At 42.8% G+C, this 25,230-nt stretch overlaps 1 protein-coding gene across 18 annotated transcripts in view; it reads left to right on the forward strand.

Moving 5' to 3' along the window:
- The window catches only part of PLEKHB2 (pleckstrin homology domain containing B2), a 294,333-nt gene that overhangs the window by 74,095 nt on the left and 195,008 nt on the right, over positions 1-25,230 (forward strand). For 10 of the 18 annotated variants that reach the window (XR_014080350.1, XR_014080346.1, XR_014080348.1 and 7 more), the window contains one exon: positions 16,104-16,200. The exons of 2 other annotated variants lie outside the window; for them this stretch is intronic. Coding sequence is in view for 7 of the 16 variants with exons in the window: in XM_081583157.1 (XP_081439283.1) it covers positions 16,104-16,200 (97 nt within the window). In the remaining 9 variants the exon portion in view is untranslated. Of the gene's footprint in view, positions 1-9,941; positions 10,235-10,393; positions 10,463-16,103; positions 16,201-20,795; positions 21,144-25,230 lie in introns of those variants that run through there. 6 more of the 18 variants (XR_014080353.1, XR_014080352.1, XR_014080345.1 and 3 more) reach the window with 5 other exon arrangements.

Here is a 25,230-nt window from a genome sequence, read left to right on the forward strand (position 1 = left end):
GGATGACACCACCTTTATGGCAGAAAGTGAAGAAGAACTAAAGAGCCTCTTGATGAAAGTGAAAGAGGAGAGTGAAAAAGTTGGCTTAAAGCTCAACGTTCAGAAAACTAAGATCATGGCATCTGGTCCCATCACTTCATGGGAAATAGATGGGGAAACAGTGGAAACAGTGTCAGACTTTATTTTTTGGGGCTCCAAGATCACTGCTGATGGTGATTGCAGCCATGAAATTAAAAGATGCTTGCTCCTTGGAAGGAAGGTTATGGGCAACCTAGATAGCATATTTAAAAGCAGAGACATTACTTTGCCAACAAAAGTCCGTCTAGTCAAGGCTATGGTTTTTCCAGTGGTCATGTATGGATGTCAGAGTTGGACGGTGAAGAAAGCTGAGCGCTGCAGAATCGATGCTTTTGAACTGTGGTGTTGGAGAAGACTTTTGAGAGTCACTTGGACTGCAAGGAGATCCAATCAATCCATCCTAAAAGAGATCAATCCTGGGTGTTCATTGGAAGGACTGATGTTGAAGCTGCAACTCCAATACTTTGGCCACCTCATGTGAAGTGTTGACTCATTGGAAAAGACCCTAATGCTGGGAAGGATTGGGGGCAGGAGGAGAAGGGGACGACAGTGGATGAGATGGTTGGATGGCATCACCGACTCGATGGACATGGGTTTGGGTAGACTCCGGGAGTTGGTGATGGACAGAGAGGCCTGGCGTGCTGCAATTCATGGGGTCGCAAAGAGTCGGACACGACTGAGGAACTGAACTGAACTGAACTGAGTAGAGTAATACTGATTGTGGTTTTTTCCCTTTTATTACTTTAAAGATATTCACTCCCTCTGGCCTGCAGAGTTTCTGGTGAAAAATCAGCTGATAGCTTTATGGGGATTTCCTTGTATGTTATTTTTTCCTTTCCCCTTCGTGGTTTTTTTTTTTTTTAACATTTTTTTGTGTTAATTTTTTTAAACATTTGATTTATGTGTGTCTTGATGTGTTTCTCCCGGGGCTTATCCTGTATGCTTATCCTGTATCCTCTGTGCTTCCTGTACTTGAGTGGCTATTTCCTTTTCCATGTTAGAGAAGTTTTCAACTATAATGTCTTCAAATATTTTCTCAGATTCTTTTCTTTTTTCTTTTTCTGAAATCCTTATAATTCAAATGTTGCCTTTAATATTTCCCATAGGTCTCTGAGTCTATCCTCAATTTTTTTCATTCTTTTTTCTTTATTTTACTCCTCAGCAGTTATTTCTATTAGGCTATTTCCAGCTCACTTATTCATTCTTCTGCCTCAATTATTCTGCTAATGATTCCTTCTAGAGTATTTTTAATTTCAGTTATTGTGTTGTTCATTACTGTTTGTTTATTTTTTAGTTCTTCTAGCTCCTTACTAAATATTTGTTGTATTTTCTTCATCCTATTTTTGAGATTTTGGAACATCTTTACTATCATTACTCTAAATTCTTTTTCAGATAGGTTGCCTATTTCCTCTACATTTATTTGGTCTGATAGGTTTTTACCTTACTCCTTCATCTGTAACATATTTTTCTGTTGTCTCTCTCTCTCTTTTGTGATTTTGGGACTGTGTTCCTGTTTTACTAGTTGTTTGGCCTGAGGTTTCAGGCAGTTTGTTAGAGCTGGGTCTTGGTGTTGAGATGTGGACCTCTGGAATACCTCACTGCAATTAGTATTCCCTGGAGCCTGAGGTTCCCTGTTAGTCCAGTGGTTTGGATTTGGCACTCACACCACAGGAACTCAGACCCAATCTTTGGCCCATGGACTGAGATCCTGCAAGCCACAGGTTGCAGCAAAAAAGAAAAAAAAAAAAGGAAGAGAAGAATAACCAAGAATAAAAATAAAATATATTTATGAAACTAACAGGTATAACAGAAAAAAATTAGACTATGTGTGAAACAATCACCTGAGGGTGAAACTGAACTCCAATAGCAAAGAACAACAATGAGAGAGAAAGAAAGAAAAAAAACAGAAAAAAGCCAGGGGAGAGGCCTCAGCTATGGAAGGGCTTAGGTGAAGTTGGGGTTTAGGTGGGGGCAAGGTCTAGGTTCAGGACCCATGCCACTGGAAAGGCCTTGGGTGAGTGGGAGGGCAAGGCCCAGGCTCAGCCCGTCCTGGTGGGGGCCTCTGGAGTGGCTCTGGCCTTAGTGTGTAGAGGACTAGTCCTGGGGTCTCAGCAGGCTGCCTGGGATCAAGTGGGTGGGGCAGGGAAAGCCAAGCACCTTCCCCCTGTCCTCCAGTTCCCAAAGGTCGCTCCTCAGCAAGCACACCTCTTCTAGCTTGTAAACCTCTCCTCTTCCCTCCCCCAGCTACCCATCATGTGCACTGGTCCTGTCTGGCCTTATTTCTTCTCCCTTCCTTGCTTCCTCCCACATCCTCCCCAGTCACTTGGGGGGTCCTCCTGTCCACCTGGTTGTCAGAGGTCCCTCACCAGCAACTTGACATGGTTTTATATATAGAAAACCCTAAAGATTTCAACCAGAAAACTGTTAGAAATATATGAATACAGTAAAGTTTCAGGCTAAAAAATAAACATAAAAAAATCTGTTGCATTTTTATATGCTAACAATGAGCTAGCAGAAAGAGAAATTAAGAAAACAATTTCATGTAATTATAACAGACAAATAAAATATTTAGGAGTAAATTTAACCAAGGAGGTGAAAGACTGATACACTTAAAATTGTTATACATATATTATCATATGTGAAACAGAACACCATTCCAGGTTCGATGCATGAGACAAATGCTCAGGGCTGGGGCAATGGGATGACCCAGAGGGATGGGATGGGGAGGGAGGTGGGAGGGGGGTTCAGGATGGGGAGCACATGTAAACCCATGGCTGATTCATGTCAATGTATGGCAAAAAACACTACAATATTGTAAAGTAATTAGCCCCCAACTAAAATAAATAAATTTATTAAAAAAAATTGTTATACATTGTTGAAGGAAATTGAAGAAAACACAAAGAAATGAAAATATATCCCGTGTTAATGGGTTAGAAGAATTAACCTCATTAAAACTGTCCTTTATTCCAAAAGTAATCTACAAATTAAATGTAATCCCTATCAAAATCCCAAGGATGTTTTTTCACATAAAAGAAAAATTCTAAAATTTATACAGAACCACAGCAGACTCTGAATAGCCAAAGCAATTCTGAGCAAAAAGAACAAAGCTGAAAGTACCCCATGTTCTAATATTAAGCAATATTACAAAGCTACTATAATCAAAGCAGTATGGTGTTGACTGGTAGAAAAAAGAGGTACATAGATCAATGGAACAGAATTGAGATCCCAGAAACAAACCCATACATATAGGAACAGCTAACTTATAACATTTCAATCCTAAAGGAAATCAGCCCTGAATATTCATTGGAAGGACTGATACTTAAGTTGAAGCTCCAATACTTTGGTCACATGATGCAAAGAACTGACTCATTGGAAGAGACGCTGATGTTGAGAAAGATTGAAGGCACAAGGAGACGGGGATGACAGAGGATGAGGTGATTGGATGGCATCACCGACTCAATGGGCATGAATTTGAGCAAAGTCCGGGAGATAGTGAGGGACAGGGAGGCCACAAAGAGTTGGACATGACTGAGTGACTGAACAACAGCAACATGGTGTTGGCAGAAAAAAGAGATACATGGATCAATGGAACAGAATTGAGAGCCCAGAAATAAACCCATACGTGCAGGAACAGCTGACTTATAAGAGTAAGGAACCCATAATGGAGAAAGGACAGTCTTTTCAATAAATAGTGTTGGGAAAACTGAACAACCAAATGTAAAAAAATGAAGCTGGAAAACTATCATACACTATATACAAAAATAAACTCAAAATGGTTTAAATAATGTAAGACCTGAAACTATAGAACTCCTAGAAGAAAATATAGGCAACATGCTGTTTGACATAAGTGATAGAAAAATATTTCTAGGTATATCCCCTTAGACACAGGAAACAAAAGCAGAAATAAACTAAATCAAACTAAAAGCTTCTGCACTGCAAAGGAGACCATAAACAAAATAAAAGGCTGCCTATTGCATGGGAGACACTATTTGCAAACCATGTATGTAATATATATATATATATATGTATAAAGAATTCCTACAACTCAACAGCAACAGAAAACCAAAACAATCTGATTAAGCAATATGTACAAAGAATTCATACAACTCAGCAACAACAAAACCCCCAAATAATTTGATTAAGCAATAGGCAGAGGACCTGAATAGATGTTTTTCCAAAGAAGACATACAGATAGCCAACAGGCACAGGAAAAGATGTTCAACATCACTAATTATTCGCAGAAGGCAATGGCAACCCACTCCAGTACTCTTGCCTGGAAAATCCCATGGATGGAGGAGCCTGGTAGGCTGCAGCTCATGGGGTCACTAAGAGTTGGACACGACTGAGCGACTTCACTTTCACTTTTCACTTTCATGCCTTGGAGAAGGAAATGGCAACCCACTCCAGTGTTCTTAGGGAGATGCAAATCAAGCCACAATGCAATATCTTCTTACTTCTGTTTGAATGGCTATTATAAAAAAGATAAATAAAAAGGGTGTACCGGGATGTGGGGAAAAGGGAACCTTTGTACACTATTGGTGGGAATGTAAATACATGCGGCTATTGTGAAAAACAGTATGGAGGTTCCTCAAAAAATTAAAAACAGAACTACTAGATGATCCAGTTATCCCACTTCTTGGAGTTCATGTGAAGAATACGAAAACACTAAATTGAAAATATTATTTACAATAGCCAAGATATGGAAGCAACTTAGGTATCAATCAATGGATGAATGGATAAAGAAAATGTGGTATATAAGTACAATGGAATATTACTCATCCATAAAAGAGTAAATATTATAATTTGATACAACATAAATGAATCTGAGGGTGTTATGCTAAACGAAATGAGAAAGATAGATAATGTATAGTTTCATTCAAATGTGGAGTATAAATACAAATGAAAAACTAAAGTATTAATAAATGAACGTACCAAACCAAACAAAAACAGACATGTAGATATAGAGAACAGAGTTGTGGTTACCAGAGGTGAAGGGGTGGGGCAGACAGGGTAAAATGGTTAAATGGGATTGACTATTTGGTGATAGATAGAAAGTAAATTTTTGGTGGTTAGCATGTTGTGGACTGAGGAGGACATGGGAACCCACACCAGTATTCTTGCCTGGAAAATCCCATGGGCAAAAGAGCCTGGTGGACTATAGTCCAGAGGGTCACAAAGAGTTGGACATGACTAAGTGACTGAGCATGCATGCATGCATGTTGTAGGCTATCCAGAAATAGAAATATAATATTGTACACATAAAATTTATATACTGTTATAAATCAATGTGACCTCAATAAAAAATAAATTGACCTTTCAGAAAAGTCACTCTTGACAGTTTTTTTGTTTCAGCACTTGTTAGATATTGTGCTACTTCCGTTGTCCATTATGGTTTCAGTTGAAATGTCCTCTGTCATTCTAATTGTTGTTCCTCTATAGGTATCATGTCATTTTTCTTTAGTGCTTTCAAGATTCTTTTCTGTCTGTAGTTTTCAGAAGTTTAATTACGACATATCTTGGAATGAACTTATTTGGGTTTATCTTGTTTGGGATTTTCTCAGCTTCTTAAATCTGTGAGTATGAGTTGTTTATCAAATTTGGCAAGTTTTTAGCCATTATTGATTTGAATATTCTTTCAAACCCACTTTCTTTCTCCTCTCAGTGACTTTGAAGATATGAATGTTAGCTCTTTTGACCTTTTCCCACAGGACTCCGAGGCTCTATTGTTTAATTTATTTTCTGTATTCTCTCTTTTGTAAGTTCTGTTGGTCTTTCTTCAGCTTCGGAGATTCTATCTTCTGTCATCTTTATATTACTGAGCCAATTCAGTGAGTTTCTTATCTCTGTTATTGAAATTTTCAACTTTATAATTTTTACTTGTTTTTCAAAGTAGCTTTTACTATAATTTTTCTATTTTTTACTTGTTTCAAGATAATTTGTAATTTATTGTTATTTGTTTATTTGGCCACATTGTGAAGCTTGTGGGACTTTAGTTCCTTGACCAGGCATTGAACCCAGGCCCTGACAGTAAAAGCGATGAGTCCTAACTGCTGGATCATCAGGGAATTCCCTGTAACTTCTTATAATTTCTCAGCCATCTTGGCATCTCAGGCCCACCAGCACAAAGATGAGTTTTGAGTCCCCGGCTTAGTGCAATGTTTCCCTTCAGCTGTCTCAGTGTGTCCCAGTCGTGAAAGGGCATTTCTGGCTCAAGGGCATAAAAAAGCCTCTTTGCCTATCTTTGCTCAGCTCACTCATTGTAGTGGAAGCCCTGTCCCCTGTGCTTCCCAATGCCTTCCTTCCGCCCCTGGGTTATTGGTGGCCAGGGCAGTCTCAGGCCCCAGCAGTGAAGAGGCTCCCTGGCCTGGGCTGCTTGTTGTAACTGGCCACTAGGGTTGAAGAGTCTCAGGCCTGGCCAGGAAGAAGTGGGCCTCCCTTGCTGCTAATTGTCAGTTGGGCTCTTTCTTAATCAGCTACCTTACCTGGGGTGCTGACTTGATTGGAGGGACTCCTGTTACATCTAGAAGAGGCCTAACCCTTCCTGTGCCACCTCTTCTGATTTGGTTGGGAAACATCAGGTCTGGGGCACCTTCTCTTGGGTGGAGGGATATAAGATATAAGTATGCTCTTCCAGTCCTAATTGGGGTCCTAAGCTAGTTTTCCTCCTTCTTACTACATTTCAGAATTCTCCTTTGCTGCTTTTTGTGTTATTTCCAGGGTTTATAATTACACTTGGTGGAGAGAAGCAGGGAGAATTAGGTCTGTGCCATCTTGTGCAGACTGGTAGTTCTCTCTGGCTTTTTTTTTTTTTTAAAGTACACTTTCCTCTTTTGCTCTTTCTATTTGAGTGATAAAGAAAAAAAATTTTTTTGACCACACTGTGCAGTTTGTGAGATCTTAGTTTCCCAACCAGGGATTGAACCTGGGTCCTTGGCAGTGAAAGCGTAGAGTCCTAACCACTGGAGCACCAGGGAATTCTCCAACAAAAAAAATTTTTTTTAACCTTCTCCCCTCCATGACTTGGAGGTTATACATTCTAGTGCTTATTCTTCAGTCTGTGTAACAGACTTGATTAAAGTCAAATTTTCCTCCTCAATGATGCTGGATCCCTATAAAGTTTTAACTCCTATCATCTCCAGCCATTCTCATCTATTATTGTCTAGTAGTTTAGTCCCATCTTTTTTGTCATTATTATTTTTATGGTAAACAGATGTTTATATTTTCTACATTTGCTGTTTCTTTGCTCATCCTAACTTCTTGTATTCCCTTCCCCTTTCTTCTGTGTGCAATCTCTTTCCTTTAGTAGTCATTCTGTTGGGTATGCAAATGATAAGCTTTCCCTGTTTTTGTCTGCAAATATCTTTATTTTCCTATCACTCTTGAATGAGTGTTTGCAACTTAGAATAGAAGACTCTGTTGATAGTTAGTCTTTTTTTTGGATCAACATTTAAGGTATTTCACAATCTTTTGTGAAAGTTTGTGTTTTGGGGCTTGCTTTCAATATAATTTCTCTTCATTTTGTTAGTAATGTATCTTTTCTCTCTAGTTACTTCTTTGTTTTTTCTTTGTCTTTGCTTTTTATCAGCTTAATTACAACATGTATAGTTTAAACATGTTTTAATTTTGAAAGTCTTGATTTAAGCATCTGAAGATTTCCTTTGTTTATTTATTTATATTTATTTATTTTTAATTGAAGTATAGTTAATTTATAATGTGTTAGTTTCAGGTGTACAGCAAAATGATTGTTATACATACATATATATCTATTTTTTTCAGATTCTTTTCCATTATAGGTTATTACAAAATATTGAGTATAGTTCCCTGTGCTATACAGTAGGTCCTTGTTTGTTACACATTATATATATATTAGTATGTGTATGTTAACCCTAAACTCTCAATTTCTCTCTCCTCTCCTTTCCCCTTTGGTAAACATAAGTTTGTTTCCTATGTCTGTGAGTCTGATTCTGTTTTAAATAAGTTCATCTGTATCACTTTTTTTTAAGATGTCATATATAAGTGATATTTTTTTTTTGTATGGCTTACTTCACTTAGTGTGATAACTTCTAGGTCCAACCATGTTGCTACAGATGGCATTATTTCATTCTTTTTTTGTGGCTGAGTAATACTCCATTTTGAGATTATACCCAAGTGCTGCATTTCAGACACTTTCAAAAAATTTTTACAACCTCTAGTATCTGGTATGTTGTAAACAAGTGTGCTTACTGAATGTTTAATAAAATAATAAAAGTTGATCATACATTTTCAATGTAAGTATTTATTCCCTGCTGCAGAACCAGCACTCATTTCAGACAATTTTGTTGACTATGAGAGCTACCCCATTTCTTTTAAGGGAAAATTCTTAAAGAGATAGGAATAACAGACCGCCTTACCTGTCTCCCGAGAAACCTGTATGAGGGTCAAGAAGCAACACTTAGAACCAGACATAAGACATCTGACTGGTTCAAAATCGGGAAAGGAGTATGACAAGGCTGAATATTGTTACCCTGCTTGTTCAATTTCTATGCAGAGTACATCATGTGAAATGCTGGGCTAGGTGAATTACAAGCTAGAATCAAGATTGCTGGAAGAAGTATCAACAACCTCAGATATGCAGATAATACCATTCTAATGGCAGAAAGTGAAGGGAAACAAAAGAGCCTCTTGATGGGGGTCAAAGAGGAGAGTGAAAAAAACTGGGTTAAAATTCAACATTAAAAAAACTAAGATCATGGCATCCAGTCCCATTTCTTCATGGCAAGTAGAAGGGGAAAAAGTGGAGGCAGTATAGATTTTCTTTTCTTGGGTTCCAAAATCACTGTGGACATTGACTGTTGTTATGACATTAGAAGACGCTTGCTCCTTGGAAGGAAAGCTATGACAAACCTAGACAGCAGAGACATCACTTTGCCAACAAAGGCCCATATAGTCAAAACTGTGGTTTTTCCAGTAGTCATGTACAGATATGAGAGCTGAACCATAAAGAAGGCTGAGTCCTGAAGAATTGACACTTTTAAATTGTGGTGCAGATGAAGAAGTGCAGATGAAGAAGACTCGTGAGAGTTCCTTGGACTGCAAGGAGATCAAACTAGTCAATTCTAAAGGAAAGCAACCCTGAATATTGATTGGAAGGACTGTTGTTGAAGCTGAAGCTCCAGTACTTTGGCCACCTGATGCAAAGAGTCAACTCATTGGAAAAGACCCTGAAGCTGGGAAAGATTGAAGGCAAAAGGAGAAGGGGGCAGCAGAGGATGAGATGGTTAGATAACATCACCGACTCAATGGACATGAATTTGAGCAAACTCCGGGAGATAGTGGAGGAGAGAGGAGCCTTGTGTGCTACAGTCCATGGGGTCACGAAGAGTTGGACATGACTTAGTGACTGAAAAACAACAACAACATTCCATTGCATATATATGCACCAGAGCTTCTTTATCCATTTATCTGTTGATGGACATTTCAGTTGCTTCCGTGTCTTGACTATTGTAAATACTGCTGCAATGAACACTGGGGTGCACACATCTTTTCAAATTAGAGTTTTCTTCAGATATATCCAGGAGTGACTATGTAGGATCACATGGAAACTCTATCTTTAGGTTTTTAAGGACTCTCCATACTGTTCTCCACAGTGGCTGCACCAAGTTACATTCCTGCCATCAGTGTAAGGAAGGTTCCTTTTTGAAGATTCATTTTTAAAAATAATTATAATATAGTATATATCTCACATATATTATTATTATTTTAATTTTATTTATTTATTTATGGCTGTGCTGGGTGTGAGCTTTCTCTAATTGTGGTGAGCAGAGGTGTAAGGGCTCTTGTTGCAGTGTAAGGGCTTCTTATTGCAGTGGTTTCTCTTGTTACAGAGCACAGTCTCTAGGTGCACCGCCCTCAGTAATTGCAGCACATGGACTTATTTGCCCTGTGGCATGTGAGATCCTTCTCAACCAGGGAGTGAACTCGTGTCCCCTGCATTGGCAGGCAGATTCTTAACCACTGGACCACCAGGCAAGTCCTGAAGACTCATATTTTAATAAGTTTTTGAGAACATTCTCAGCCATTTTTTTTTTTTTTTAATTTACATCTCTTCCATTCTATCTATTCTCTCCTCTGGACCATCTGTTCAGTGGATGTTGGACCTTTACATTCTCTACCCCACGTTTCTTAACCTTACTCTCATACTTGCCATCTTTTTATCTTTATTCTAACTTTCAATTCTTTCTTCCAGTTTACTATTTTTCTCTTCAAATATATCTAATTTGCTATTGAACCTATCCCTTTGGATTTTTAATTTGAATTAATATATTTTTCATTTCAGGAGGTTTTATTTGTGTAACTTTCAAAATTCTGTGCTTTAGAAGAATTATGTCATCTTCATGAGTCTTGGGTAGGTATAAACACTTTAGGCTCTAATCAACTGGATCCAAAACTCTCTCAAGCCACTAACTGGACAGTCACAGCATCAGCTTATATATTTCAGGGTGTAGATTTTAGTGTTCCTTTTGTTTCTGACATGTAAAGATGTTCATTTATTTCTATTTCTTTATTTATTTGGCTGTGCCTGGCCCTAGTTATGGCACTTAGGATCTTTGATCTTTGTTGCAGCATGTGGGATCATTAGCTGTGGCATCATTTTTTTTTTTTTTTAGTTGCAGCATGTGGGATCTAGTTCCCTGACCAAGTGTTGAACCTGGGCCCCCCGCATTGGGAGCACAGAGTCTTAGCCATTGAACCACCAGGGAAGTCCCTTCATTTATATCTTATGATCCCAGTTATGCATTTAAAAATTATTATACTTTGAGTATTTCTTGGGTGAGTACTCGGTTGAGTATTTCTTGATTTTTGTATTAGAAGAGTTTTGAGGTTATTTTAGTTCACCATCTTATAGGACCTGGAAATCAGAGTATTTTGTTTATATGGGGAGTCCACAGTAGGGAAGTGTCTTGGCCAAAATCAACCAGCAAGTCCATGGCAGAGTTTGAAAAAGAATTCATTATCTCCTGGGACTTCCCTGGTGGTTCAGTGGTTAAGAATCTGCCTTCTAATGGACATAGGTTTGATCCCTGGTCTGGGCTTCCTTGGAGGCTCAGACAGTAAAGAATCTCCTTTCAATGCAGAAGACACTGTTTCAATCCCAGGGTCAAGAAGATCCTCTGGAGAAGGGAATGCCTACCCACTCCAGTATTCTTGCCTGGACAATTCCATGGACAGAGGAGCCTGGTGGGCTACAGTGTATGGGGTCGCAAAGAGTTGGACATATCTGAATGACTAACACACTTTTTTATGAGAACTAAGATCCTACATACTGTGGGGGCAACTAAGCCAGCGCGTTGCAACTACAGAGCCCACAGGCTGCAATGAAGGGCCCATGACCACAACTGAGACTCATCGCAGCCAAAGATAAATAAATAGATATTTAAAAAAAGAACACGTTATCTCCTAATATACAACACAGAAAGTGATATTCACTTTTTGGCTCTTTGAGACTCAAAGACTTAGTTTCCTGAAAGTGACTAGGTCCCTCTCTTTAAGTGTTTATGGTTTACAATATATTTTCCATCCATCCAGTCTTCCCTTACACAGGTGTCTGTGACTGCATGTCTGACTGAGTCAGTAAGGAGGCACCATTTCTCTACTAATGGAGTTCACAGTCTGGTAGTGGAGAGAAATAAGCAGAGTCCAAGACTGGATGAGAAAGGTTCTGATGGGTAAAGCCCAAGGGAACGCTGAGCACCAGGGGAGCATCAGGATCAGGAGATGAATGGAAAACCTGGTCATGATTGAGGTCAGACCCAAGTCTGAGTTGTCAGGCACAGGAGGGGTGGGAAGAGTTTTCTCGCCTGAGCCTTGCCCTGCAGGTACTTGGAAGCTTGGACTGTCCTGGGAACTGCAGGCTCCTGAGTGAGAATGGACCTCCAGGTGGGGATGGGGAGTGAGATTCAAGAGGAAAATCAGGAAGGCCATGGAATGCCATCAGAGGACTTGAGACTTTATCCTGAGGCCCTGAGGAGTCACTGAAGGGTGTGAAGGGAAGGGAGATGCTGACTGAAGAGAGGGCCAAAAGAAGGCCCAGGAGGCCGGGTCCTCTGGAGTGGGGGTGGGGCAATAGTGCCAGAGGAGGCAAGGAAGGGGTGGCAAGGGAGGGACGCAGCCCAGAGACTGGGCATTTGTGCCTGAGTGATCTCTCCAACTCAGCTCTTGGGATGCCCTGCTCTTTCACCAAGCATCTCCACACTGTAGTCTGGTCACATAGCTGGTTTCTCATCCTTTCTGCAGTGGCCTCCCAGCTCTCCTGCCAGGCTGGAAACAGGCCATGTGACTTTCTTCTTTAACTTACATGGAATCTCCTTGCCAGGATCTAGAGAGAGATTATGGTGGGGCGTGCCAATGTTTTCCCTGTAGGGAACAGAACAAGTCTTTGAGCTGAACTTTAGGTCAGCAATGCTGGCTGACACACCTTCTATGCTGGCAAGGTTGCTGGCCACTTGCTCCCTGCTCCTTCCACAAGTCTCCCTTGGCCTCGTCCTATCTCCATTTCTGGGCTGCCCAGGCTCAGCACTCTTTTCTGTGGGGGAAATGAGTGTTTTTCTTTCATATGGGCATCTGAAATTATGGTCTCTCCAAGTAGACAGGACACAATATATTGGGTACTCTTACTGGCCAAGCGGTTAGGGACTACTGTCACCCATGGCTGGCTGGGGGAACCCTTCTTCTGGCCCATCGAGGGGACTGAGAGATACTTCAGGGATGTGGAATCATCTACAGTGAAAACAGATAAATTAGCTGGTGTTTATGCTTGTGCTCATTTAAGCTCCAAAGATGACTTACTTAAAAAGCAGCCACATGAATTGTGGAAGAGGAAGAGTCAAGATTAATTGAAACAGTAAATCAATTTACGGGCATGTGGAAGAAAGCATTTCTAGCGCATCTGTCACCAGCTCACTAAAGCAGTGCTGTTTAGGATGCTTATTTACAAATGGAAAGGGAGTTAGAAGGTTCCTATGACAAGAGTCATTCTTTGGCATTTGTCTGAGTATATAATAAACTGAGTTCCTGTTTCTCCCAGTTCTCTTGATCTGAGACTATGGGAAGCTATGCTCTAGCCAGTTAGTTGGACTTGTATGCCAGTGGCAAATAGAGGACTCCCCAAAATATTATTTCATTGAGATGAGTCCACAGAAAGCCTCAATGATAGAAAAGTGTCTGCATCTGTACCCCTCCCTGTCCCAGTGTTCCCTGCTGTATTTTTTCTCCTAAGGAAAGACTATCTAACACACTTAATCTTTTGTTTACTGCCTGTTCAGTCTCACTAGAAGGTAAGCTCCCTGAGGGCCAAGGGTTTTTCTGTTTACTGCCCTGCCCTCCACCTGCCCTAGATAGGCCTGGCACATCACAGAAGCAGTCTGAGTATTTGTTGACTGACTGACAGGGCAGAGCCCCTGCTGTGAGGACTGCCCTGTCCATGTTCTACTCTCACTGCAGAGGCTGCTTGCCTGGTTTGGCCAGTTTGTGATGTCACTCCATGGGGATCAAGGAATATGCCTGGAAGGGAGCATTCACATAGACCCTGGAGAGAAGAGAAGAGAAGAGAAGCCAGAAAAGAGGAAGCCTGAGTCCCCTGATTTTCTCATTTCTCCACTGGGGTAGGGGGTGTTGTATTCCAGTGGAGGAAGCCCTGCCCTACTGATGGCCATCCTTTAGGGTGAGAATGAGAGCAGCCTTCTCTGTGCATGTGAGCAGCAGACATGCTCAGCACTGGGTGGTCTGGTTTGGGGTGCCAGCTGTTGACAGGAGCTTCCCAGCACCTGGAAACGGCAGCCTGACAAGTAGCTGAGCAGGGCTAATCCCCTCCCACTGAGACTGGGTACCTGGCCCTGCAGCTGGTGTGGTGGCATCCAGGGTCATGTCCTGTGTGTCTTCAGGCCCACAGATAGGAAGGACTGTGTTCCTGTTGGGACAGGAGAGCAGGAGCCCTGGCGGCAACTGGGGCTGGGCTGAGGTGATCTGAGGTGTAGGGGGCTGCAGCAGGGGGCCAGAGGGGAGGAGCCAACCCTGGGACATGGTATTATTGTACTTCTCTTGCATGGAGTAGGGGTGGCATGAGAAGCGAGTGATGTCCCAGCTCTCACCTGGGCCCAGATCCCACACTGGGCCACTGGGTCACCAGGCAGCATGTGGCGAGACATGGAGAAGCCATACCCCTGCAGGACCGCCTTGCCCAAAGGGAGTCCGGTCCTGCATGGAGACCTGGGAGCTGACTCCTTGTCTATGTGGTCTTCCTGTGGCCTTTCCTGCTTTGACAGGAGCAGCCTGCACACATTCCTGGGCCACATGGAGGGTGCACCCCTCTCTCCCAATACCCAGCCTCACCCATCACTCAGCCACTGGGCTTTGCCTATCTTCACACGCTGGGAAGATCCAGGGCTCCTTACTGAGAGCCCAATGGTAACAACAAACAAGCAAATAACACCTGTTGGTGCAGGAAATAAGATGGGCCAGGATGAGGGGCTCCACACACAGAACACACACAACAAGGCCTGTCCAGGGGCTTCCTTCTGGTCAAAGAAAAAAGGAAAAAATGTCTGGAATTTGTTTCTGTGGTGGGGCCTGGGGTGAAGTATATTGAGCTGACATCTATGCAGGGCTTGGTCTGAGACAGTGGCCTTCATATTTCCGTGTCTACTGAGATTTAGACAGGATCCCTGCAAGGCCAAGGCTCCTTCAGCCTCCATATGGTTCCCCTTCATCCTTGCACAAGGCTTGTTTGCAGGCGTTCATTTGTTACAACTGAGGCCAAGGCTGGGGGTGGTCCTGAGGTCAGGTGGGAGCCCGGCACGGGGTTGCTGCTGGCCCAGTGCCGGAGTCCTGTCTTGAGTCCTCCGTGCTGTACTGGCAGTGTAGCCTTGACCACCTCTTTTCTTCATGGGTCAGGTGGGAGAGACAAAGGAGTTGAACTCAAATCAGCGATTATAAAAATATTGTGATGGGAGATTACATTTCTCCTTTTATGTCATTAGTAAAAATAGACCTCTTTGAGAGATGGGAAACCTGGTCTGTCGCTGTGGGGCCAGCAGGCTTCTGGTGGAGATGGGGATGGGCTGGACTGATGTCTGCCTCCCTGGGGGCCCGGGGCACTGGTCACAGTGTCCCAGGAATAAAAGCTGAGCAGGTGCCCTGTGTGTTGTGTGGACAGTGCCCTGGCTACCACCTTCCATAAGAGATGCAGCTGATTTCCTGGGACCAGCCTTAGACTGTGCAGTTCACAGAGCCCCAGACAGCACTGCAGCTGACAGCGGGCTTGGGGCAAGGGACAGGAGCAGTGTTTTCTCTGCAGATTTCTGCCTTGGGGTCCTTGTGCTGGCTGGAGGGGGGCAGGGAAAGCAGAGGGGGCTGGACTCTGAGTCCCCTCACCCACTGTATCCAGATCTGTGTCACTCATTCCTGTTTCATATGCGGTACAAGTCCACCACTCAAAGTGCCTGGAGCACTGTGGGCTTCACAAGCAGGCTGTCAGCCAGTCCCCTACATCACTTCTGTCTGAGCCTCCGGGCACTGTTTGGTGAGAGGATAACAAGTAGGAAGGCCAGAGGTCCCCAAGTGGCAGGAGGAAATAAACTGCAAGTGGCAGACGTTTCTTTCCCCCCTTCTCTGTTGACGAAACTAGTTCTGCCTGAGACTAACCCCCTTTTTTTTTCTTTTCTCAAATTTTGAGCTGATAATGGCTCAACAAACCAGTATTCATGTCAATCATCTTATGGCCAGGGATGACACACCTTGTGCCATCCTATCTCAAAAATGCATATTGCGGGAGAGGGGCCTGGTGAAACTCCCTCAGCCTTGAGATGTCTCTCTTATCTGATTAGCAGCTCGCTAACAGACATAAAACGCCTTGCTGAAAACTAGCAAGGGGGCACTCTTTCTGTCCTCTTCTGATGTCTATGTCAGGAGCTTTCCCTAGCTCTATTATACTTTAATAAAACTTTGCCACACAAAAAGCTCCAAGTAATCAAGCCTCATCTCTGACCCAGGATCAAAATCCTCTGGAGGTCACGAATCGTGGTGTAATACATGGCTCGCACCAGCAACCTTTCATCATGGGGGCTCATCCAGGATCTTCAAGACAAGGTAAGGACGCTTGCAGCTCTAGCTCTTTGCTCTCCTAGTAAACATGTTTTCTGCTGTACTTTACTAACTCTACTATGTGCCTGTGTGTGTGTGAAAGCAGCATGAAAGACACATGTAATTGGCCATGAAGTGAGTGTTGAACCCTGCTCTGCGGTTTTGTGGTGCCTCGTAGTGACTGAAGGCAGCCCCCAAGGGGAGACTTATTGGGGGTTTATACCAACCTGCCAAAACCAAGAGACACCCAACGTCCCTCCGAGGGGAGTGGTCAGAAATGGGTGAATCATGTGGACCAAACATTCCTTTCTCGGTCACCTTTTCCTGGTCTCTTTGGTCATTTTGTAACTGCCTGAGGAATTAGAGCTACTAACCAAACCTGTTGGATCACAGACTTTCAAGGGACTTGCGATTCTATGCTGTTGGTTGTTTTATTGTGCACTGCAGACAAGAGCACGTTTGGTAGCTAGGTGGAGCTCTAGTTCCAAGAAAGTCTCTCGGGTTAGAAGGCTCTCTCTTAGCTGCCTGCCGCAGGGGCTCGCGACCTGAAAATGAGTCCTTATTACGGCTGTGCCTCTGATCTATGTGGATAGAAGCACTGCTGGTCACTAGTGCTTTTGAGGACACAGAGGTTTGGAGGACACAGATTGGGAATCCCAGGATCTGGCCAGATTGGAGGTGCAATGTTAATGCTTCCTTTGGTAATGCTAGCTCTTAGTGGACCAGAGGAGGCTCTCTGGTGTCTTTGGAAGGATTGGCCCTAATAGCTCGAGGACAAAAATCACTTTTTCCCCGCTGGCCAGCCCTTCACCACCTCTTTTGCTATCACATATACTGGTGTGGTGACACTCAAAACGGACATCTTGGGTTTTATGTTCGTCCTTTTATGATTTGCCAGTTCTATTGTGGTCAGGAATATACTCAGGACTGTGCACAGCCGTGCAGGAGACAGATGTTTCCCCTGGTGGTCTTAGCTCGGGAGGCATTCTGGAAGGCTACTCTGTTGCACCCGGGGTGGCATCAGAGGAGGAGCAGAAATCAGGGAAAGTTTTAATGGTGAGGAACAGGACATCAATCTGAGAGGCCACCAGTTCTAACCCCTGGTGCATCTCCACCCCACCTTGGTGGTAGCATGGGACGGTAGTGGACATCTGCTTTGGTAAGAGATAGGTTAACTCTGGCCAGGGAAGGAAGCTTAGGTGGAAGGCCTGTCTCCACCCCCATCTATAGCAGGGAGAGATGTCTCCAGCAGAAAAGGCTACTGGACGCTGCTTTTTCTCTCTTACTGATGGGAGCTAACAATTCCAGCCTCACTCCTTTGAACTGCATCACGAGAAACTGGGATAGATTTGACCCACAGAGCTTAAAGAAGACACACCTGAACTTCCTATGTGATACTGCATGGCCACGGTATCCATTGGAGGATGGTGAACAATGGCCAGTTGGAGGGTCTCTTAATTATGATACTGTCTTACAATTAGACTGCTTCTGTAGAAAACAAGGGAAATGGGTAGAAATAGCGTATGTGTTGCCTTTTTTTCTCTCCCTGTGAGACATGCCAGACTTCGTCCTAAGGGTATAGATTTGGGTGTGAAACCTTCAGCTCCCTCCTGTCCTCCTACTTTGCCTCCATATCCAGGGCTTCCAACTGAGCAAACTGAAAGTCAGGGCACCCCTCAGGGGACGGTTGCCTCGTTCTTGGTAGAAACTCAAACTGAAATTCAAACTGCTCCAGTCTCAGTAGAGGTTCAAATTCCTGTCTCAATATGACCTCAAAGTACACTGGTTTCAATTGAAACTCAGATCTTTGAAGTAAGGGAAGCCCAGATAGGTAAAACTAAGGGTGAAATACAGGTTGAGATGGAGGACAGGAGACAGACAGATAAGGAAAAACAGGTTTCTCCAATCTATCCCTGGGATCATACGCTAAGGGCAACCAGAGGGGCTGAGGAACAGCTACAGAAGATGTTGCCTCTCCATGAAGCACCCACCAGGAGAAACAATCAATCTATGAGAGTTAATAAGCCCTTTTCTTATCAAGAAATACAAAGAATCAACGAAGATCTGGAAGACTATTTAGAGGACCCAGAGAAATATATTAGAAACTTTAAGGGTGTTACTCTGCTTTATGACCTTACTTGAAAGGATGTGATGTATATCCTGGGGCAGATGCTAACTCCTGACTCAAAAACTCGAGTTTTGTAGAAAGCTATTGCCTATGGAGATGAATGGCTTGGTAATGAATCAGCAGGAAAGAGGGAGGACAAGATAGCCGCCCTCCCTACTGGGAATCAGGTGATGCCAACTATAGAGCCAGACTGGGACTACAACACGACTAAAGAAAGATGGGTTCCGAGTCATTTTGTCAGATGTATTCTTGAAGGACTCAGGTGAGTACATGTGAAGACGTTAAACTATGCCAAATTAGCAAACATAGAACAGGAAGAGAAGGAAGAACCTGGTAAATTCCTAGATATACTATGAGAAGCCCCTCACAGATTCACTGAGATTGATCCTGAAAATGAAGAGAGAATAGTGATCTTAAAGGAAAGGTTTCTCAGTCAGCACCATATATCTACTGTAAGCTACTAAAACAGGTGTATGGACCAAATTAGTCTTCAGATAATTTGTTGCAACTGGATTAGACAGTTTATTATGGCAGGGACTATAAAGAGAGGTAGGGAAAACAGAGAAAGACCAAGGAACAGACTGAAGCCCTAATAATGGTGGTCAGAACCATTCTGAGACAGCCTGAGAAAAGTGCCCAGAGGGGCCCAGGTGGAAAGGGACATATTTGCTATTACTGTGGAAAGGAGGGGCACTTCAAGTGGGATTGCCCTCAGACTTCTAAGCTGCCCCTGGGTCCATGTCCAGTCTGCAAAGGACCACACTGGAGGAGAGACTGCCCACAGAGGCATAGGCCCCAGAGATCAGACTCTCAGGACAATCAGGACTGAAGCTGCCCAGGGGTCCCCACACAAGCTCCCATTCTAATTACATCTGAGGAACCCTGGGTATTAATAACTGTAGTGGGCCAATCAGTTGATTTCCTTTCAGACACTGAGGCAACTTACTCTATGCTTCCTGAAGCCCCTGGCCCACTTTCTTCCTGACCTACTACTGTAATAGGATGGTCTGGATGAGCCAAACGTTCTTATTTCAGTATCCTCTAAGCTGCAACTGGGACTCTGTGCTGTTTTCACGTGAGTTTCTGATCATGCCAGAGTCTCCCTCACCCCTTTTGGGGAGGGATATACTGAGCAAGGTCCATGCCTCTGTATTCATGATATGGAGACCTCTATTTATCTCCAGTTAATTGAACAAAATGTAAATCCCAGAGTGTGGGCTGATGGAAAATCTGTGGGTCGAGCACAAAATGCTATTTCTGTTGTTGTCATGCTCAAAGACCTGCACATATTTCCATATCAAAAGCAGTATCCTCTAAAACCCAAGGTTATGGAAGGGTTAAAACCCATTGAGAATTTAAAAGAGTGGGGGCTATTAATTCCCTGTAACCATCCATGCAGCACTCCTATTTTGAGTGTGAAAAAGTCAGATTATAAATGGAGACTAGTTCAAGATTTATGGATAATAAATGAGGCCGTGGTTCCTTTACACCCAATGGTGTCTAATCCTTATACTCTATTGTCTGAAATTCCTGAATGAGCCAAATATTTTTCAGTCATTGATTTGAAGGCCTAATTATATCCAAAGGGACGAGGGCCATAGGCCCCAGAGAAGTAAGCCTATACTAAATCATCCCTTACCTATGACTTCAAGACAATTGAGAAGATATTTGGGCATCACAGGCTATGGCTGCATTTGGATTCTGGGTTATGTGTAACTTGCCCCGGCCTTTATATAAACTTATAACTGAAACTCAACAAGCCCAAACTGACAAACTGGTTTGGTCTCGAGATACTCAAAAGGCACTTAAGGCTCTTCAAACTGCTCTCTTGCAAACTCCTGCTTTGAGCTTGCCCACAGGGTCAGAGCTTAATTTGTTTGTCACTGAAAGAAAAAGTATGTCCTTGGGAGTTATGACATAACCCCAAGGGCCTCACCAGAAACATATAGGAGACCTGAGTAGAAAATTAGATGCCACATTGTCTAAGAGTAATTGTTTTTATTGCTTTAATAGTGCCTAAAGCTCTTAAGTTTACTAATGGGTGAAATCTTCCTGTACTGACTTCTCATGATGTGAGTGGAATCTTAAACTCTAAAGTTAATATTTGGATGACAGACAGTTGGCTTCTTAAATATCAGTTGTTGTTATATAACTCAAATTTCAGCTTTTCAACAGACTTTATGGGAACTCTAGGAGGTGACTCCTGATTCAGCCTTTGAGTCAAACAAGCTGTTGTTTGAGCCAGGAACAGAGGTCCTGATAAAGACATTGAGACCTGGGTGGGGCAATCTCTTGAGCCCCTCTGGGAAGGCCCTTATGAGGTAATTCTTTCTTCTCCCACAACTGTCAAGGTGCCAGGAATTAATTTGTGGGTACACCACACTCAAATTAAAAAGTGGCATCCTGACCCCTCAGGCTAAGCCATGTCATTTTTATGTCCTTATTCTCTATGCTTTTACTCTTCACTTTTCAGATGTTCTTGATAATCTATATGGGCCTGCTTCTGCTAACTCCAAAAATCCTGAGTCTGCCATTTGACCTTCAAGGTAATGCCTTCCTGTCCTGGGTTCATTCCTACACTGCATTCCACAGTCAGTCTAACTGCTGAGTCTGCAGAGCACTTCTCTCCTCATCAGTGGAAGGCTTCCTGTGGTGGGCATCTCCACTTCAGGGAAAGGACTTTCTCCAAGTTGGTAAATACCTTTGCCAACAACAATCATATGTGATGCCTCTTCTTAATCTGATCACATCTAATAATCCTAAAATGGACTGATGTAACACTTTGTACCTTAACTATTAACATATTGTGACTTTTAACTTTGATTATACTTTGTCTTGGTTTAATGACTATTTTGCTGCACATAAGAAGACAAATGGGTCTAGATCTGATGGTTTTTTACCTGATGTTTATCTAATATGGGATGAGGTCATATGGCTAACTCCTGAAAAGGGGCACCTAATGTCTAGTGACCCTATATGCTGGGAACAAATAGAGCCATCTCCAGAAGTTAGCTGACAACTTAATTATAATGATTGAAAACAATTGGGGCTTTTGCCTCATATGAGATATGCAATATAATAATTCCTGTGTTTTCTAGCCCCAGTACAGTCTTGCTTTGCCTGGCCAGGCACTGATTTGGACTGGATCCTTAAGTCACGCTGGCTTGCTTCAAACTGAGGCTACTGGATATGTGGGTCTTATGTATGGGTGTGGCTTCACCCTAGCTGGATAGGGAGATACACCCAAGGTCCAGCTTTTACTCATGGCTTCATATTTTCAGAGCTTCCAGAGAAGCCTGCTAATTTGCCACACCTTAGAACTCATTGGATAAGGTCGTGTATTTCACTGGTATGATTATTTGGCTGCAATATTCATTCCCTCTCTGGGAACTACAGACATTATGCTACGAGTTGATCCTCTGACTAACTTTACTCAACAAACCTTACAAAATTCTCAAGGCCTTAATTCTGAAGATTTCAGCCCTTAATGCTGAACAAATATAAATTAGAAAGGTGGTTTTACAAAACAGATTGGCCTTAGATATTCTAACAGCTGCATAAGGAGTAACTTGTGCCATTATTCATACCCAATGTTGTACATATATACCAGATATGAGCATTAATGTTACTCACTTTACTAAACACATGAACATGATGATTCAGGATATGGATACTCCTGAAATCTCAGTCCCTTCACTTAGGGAGATGTTAACTAGTTCCCCATGGTGGAATAGTAATTCTGATTGTTCTGTTCTAGCTGTTTGCTCCCTGCATCTGTAACTGTGTAGCTGGATTTGTTTATAGTTCCCTGAAGGCTTTTAAGTTACAGATCGTTGTCCAAACTTCTACTGAGTGCCACAGCTTCCTCCAACTACTACTTGGGGCCTCTGGATCAGAGACTCTCAATGTGAGGGTGAGGGGAATATGTTGCCTCACCAATTTAGGGATGATGCTCCTTATCAGCTCAGAAGCAGTTATGGAATGAGAACACTGCCCCTTCCCCTAGGCAACATAATTCTCCTAAAATAAAAAGGGGGAATGAGAGGGTAACAGGTAGGAAAGCCAGAGGTCCCCAAGTGGCAGGAGGAAATAAACTGCAAGTGGCAGACATTTCCCCCCCAGTTCTCTGTTGACAAAACTAGTTCTACCTAAGACTAACCTTTTTTTCTTTCTTTTCTCAAATCTTGGGCTGATAATGGCTCAACAAACCAGTATTCATGTCAATCGTCTTATGGCCGGGGATGACACACCTTGTGCCATCCTATCTCAAAAATGCCTATTGTGGGACAGGGGCCTGGTGAAACTCCCTCAGCCTTGAGATGTCTCTCTTATCTGATTCAGTTCAGTCGCTCAGTTGTGTCCGACTCTCCGCGACCCCATGAATTGCAGCACGCCAGGCCTCTCTGTCCATCACCAACTCCCGGAGTCTACCCAAACCCATGTTCATCGAGTCGGTGATGCCATCCAACCATCTCATCCTCTGTCGTCCTCTTCTCCTCCCGCCCCCAATCCTACCCAGCATTAGGGTCTTTTCCAATGAGTCAACTCTTCACATGAGATGGCCAAAGTATTGGAGCTTCAGCTTCAACATCAGATCTTCCAATGAACACCTAGGATTGATCTCTTTTAGGATGGATTGATTGGATCTCCTTGCAGTCCAAGGGACTCTCAAGAGTCTTCTCCAACACCACAGTTCAAAAGCATCAATTCTGCGGCGCTCAGCTTTCTTCACCGTCCAACTCTCACATCCATACATGACCACTGGAAAAACCATAGCCTTGACTAGATGGACTTTTGTTGGCAAAGTAATGTCTCTGCTTTTAAACATGCTATCTAGGTTGGCCATAACCTTCCTTCCAAGGAGTAAGCGTCTTTTAATTTCATGGCTGTAGTCACCATCAGCAGTGATTCTGGAGCCCAAAAAAGGAAAGTCTGACACTGTTTCCACTGTTTCCTCATCTATTTCCCATGGAGTGATGGGACCAGATGCCATGATCTTAGTTTTCTGAATGTTGAGCTTTAAACCAACTTTTTCACTCTCCTCCTTCACCTTCATCAAGAGGCTCTTTAGTTCTTCTTCGCTTTCTACCATAAGGGTGGTGTCATCTGCATATCTGAGGTTATCGATATTTCTCCCGGCAATCTTGATTCCAGATTGTGTTTCTTCCAGCCCAGCATTTCTCATGATGTACTCTGCACATAAGTTAAATAAGCAGGGTGACAATATACAGCCTTGACGTACTCCTTTTCCTATTTGGAACCAGTCTGTTGTTCCATGTCCAGTTCTAACTGTTGCTTCCTGACCTGCATACAGGTTTCTCAAGAGACAGGTCAGATGGTCTGGTGTTCCCATCTCTTTCAGAATTTTCCACAGTTTATTGTGATCCACACAGTCAAAGGCTTTGGCATAGTCAATAAAGCAGAAATAGATGTTTTTCTGGAACTCTCTTGCTTTTTCGATGATCCAGCGGATATTGGCAATTTGATCTCTGGTTCCTCTGCCTTTTCTAAAACCAGCTTGAACATCTGGAAGTTCACGGTCACGTATTGCTGAAGCCTGGCTTGGAGAATTTTGAGAATTACTTTACTAGCATGTGAGATGGGTGCAATTGTGCGGTAGTTTGAGCATTCTTTGGCATTGCCTTTCTTTGGGATCGGAACGAAAACTGACCTTTCCAGTCCTGTGGCCACTGCTGAGTTTTCCAGATTTGCTGGCATATCGAGTGCAGCACTTTCACAGCATCACCTCTGAGGATTTGAAATAGCTCAACTGGAATTCCATCACCTCCACTAGCTTTGTTCGTAGTGATGCTTTCTAAGGTCCACTTGACTTCACATTCCAGGATGTCTGGCTCTAGGTGAGTGATCACACCATCGTGATTATCTGGGTCGTGAAGATCTTTTTTGTACAGTTCTTCTGTGTATTCTTGCCACCTCTTCTTCATATCTTCTGCTTCTGTTAGGTCCATACCATTTCTGTACTTTATTGAGCCTATCTTTGCATGAAATGTTCCTTTGGTATCTCTAATTTTCTTGAAGAGGTCTCTAGTCTTTCCCAATCTGTTGTTTTCCTCTATTTGTTTGCACTGATCGCTGAGGAAGGCTTTCTTATCTCTCCTTGGTATTCTTTGGAACTCTGCATTCAAATGAGAATATCTTTCCTTTTCTCCTTTGCTTTTCGCTTCTCTTCTCTTCCCAGCTATCTGTAAGACTTCCTCAGACAGCCATTTTGCTTTTTTGTATTTCTTTTCCATGGGGATTTTCTTGATCCCTGTCTTCTGTACAATGTCACGAACCTCTGTCCATAGTTCATCAGGCACTCTGTCTATCAGGTCTAGTCCCTTAAATCTATTTGTCACTCCCACTGTATACTCATAAGGGATTTGCTCTAGGTCATACCTGAATGGTCTAGTGGTTTTCCCTACTTTCTTCAATTTAAGTCTGAATTTGGCAATAAGCAGTTCATGATCTGAGCCACAGTCTGCTCCTGGTCTTGTTTTTGCTGACTGTATAGAGCTTCTCCATCTTTGGCTGAAAAGAATATAATCACTCTGATTTCGGTGTTGACCATCTGGTGATGTCCACGTGTAGAGTCTTCTCTTGTGTTGTTGAAATAGGGTGTTTGCTATTACCAGTGCGTTCTCGTGGCAAAACTCTATTAGCCTTTGCCCTGCTTCATTCTGTACTCCAAGGCCAAACTTACCTGTTACGCCAGGTGTTTCTTGACTTCCTACTTTTGCATTCCAGTCCCCTATAATGAAAAGGACATCTTTTTTGGGTGTTAGTTCTAGAAGGTCTTGTAGGTCTTCACAGAACCATTCAACTTCAGCTTCTTCGGCATTACTGGTCGGGGCATAGACTTGGATTACCATGATGTTGAATGGTTTGCCTTGGAAACGAACAGAGAT

The sequence above is a fragment of the Giraffa tippelskirchi genome, chromosome 3 (genome assembly GCF_054371585.1).
Source record: "Giraffa tippelskirchi isolate mGirTip1 chromosome 3, T2T-mGirTip1v1.2.pri, whole genome shotgun sequence".
In the NCBI taxonomy this organism is placed as follows: Eukaryota; Metazoa; Chordata; class Mammalia; order Artiodactyla; family Giraffidae; genus Giraffa; species Giraffa tippelskirchi.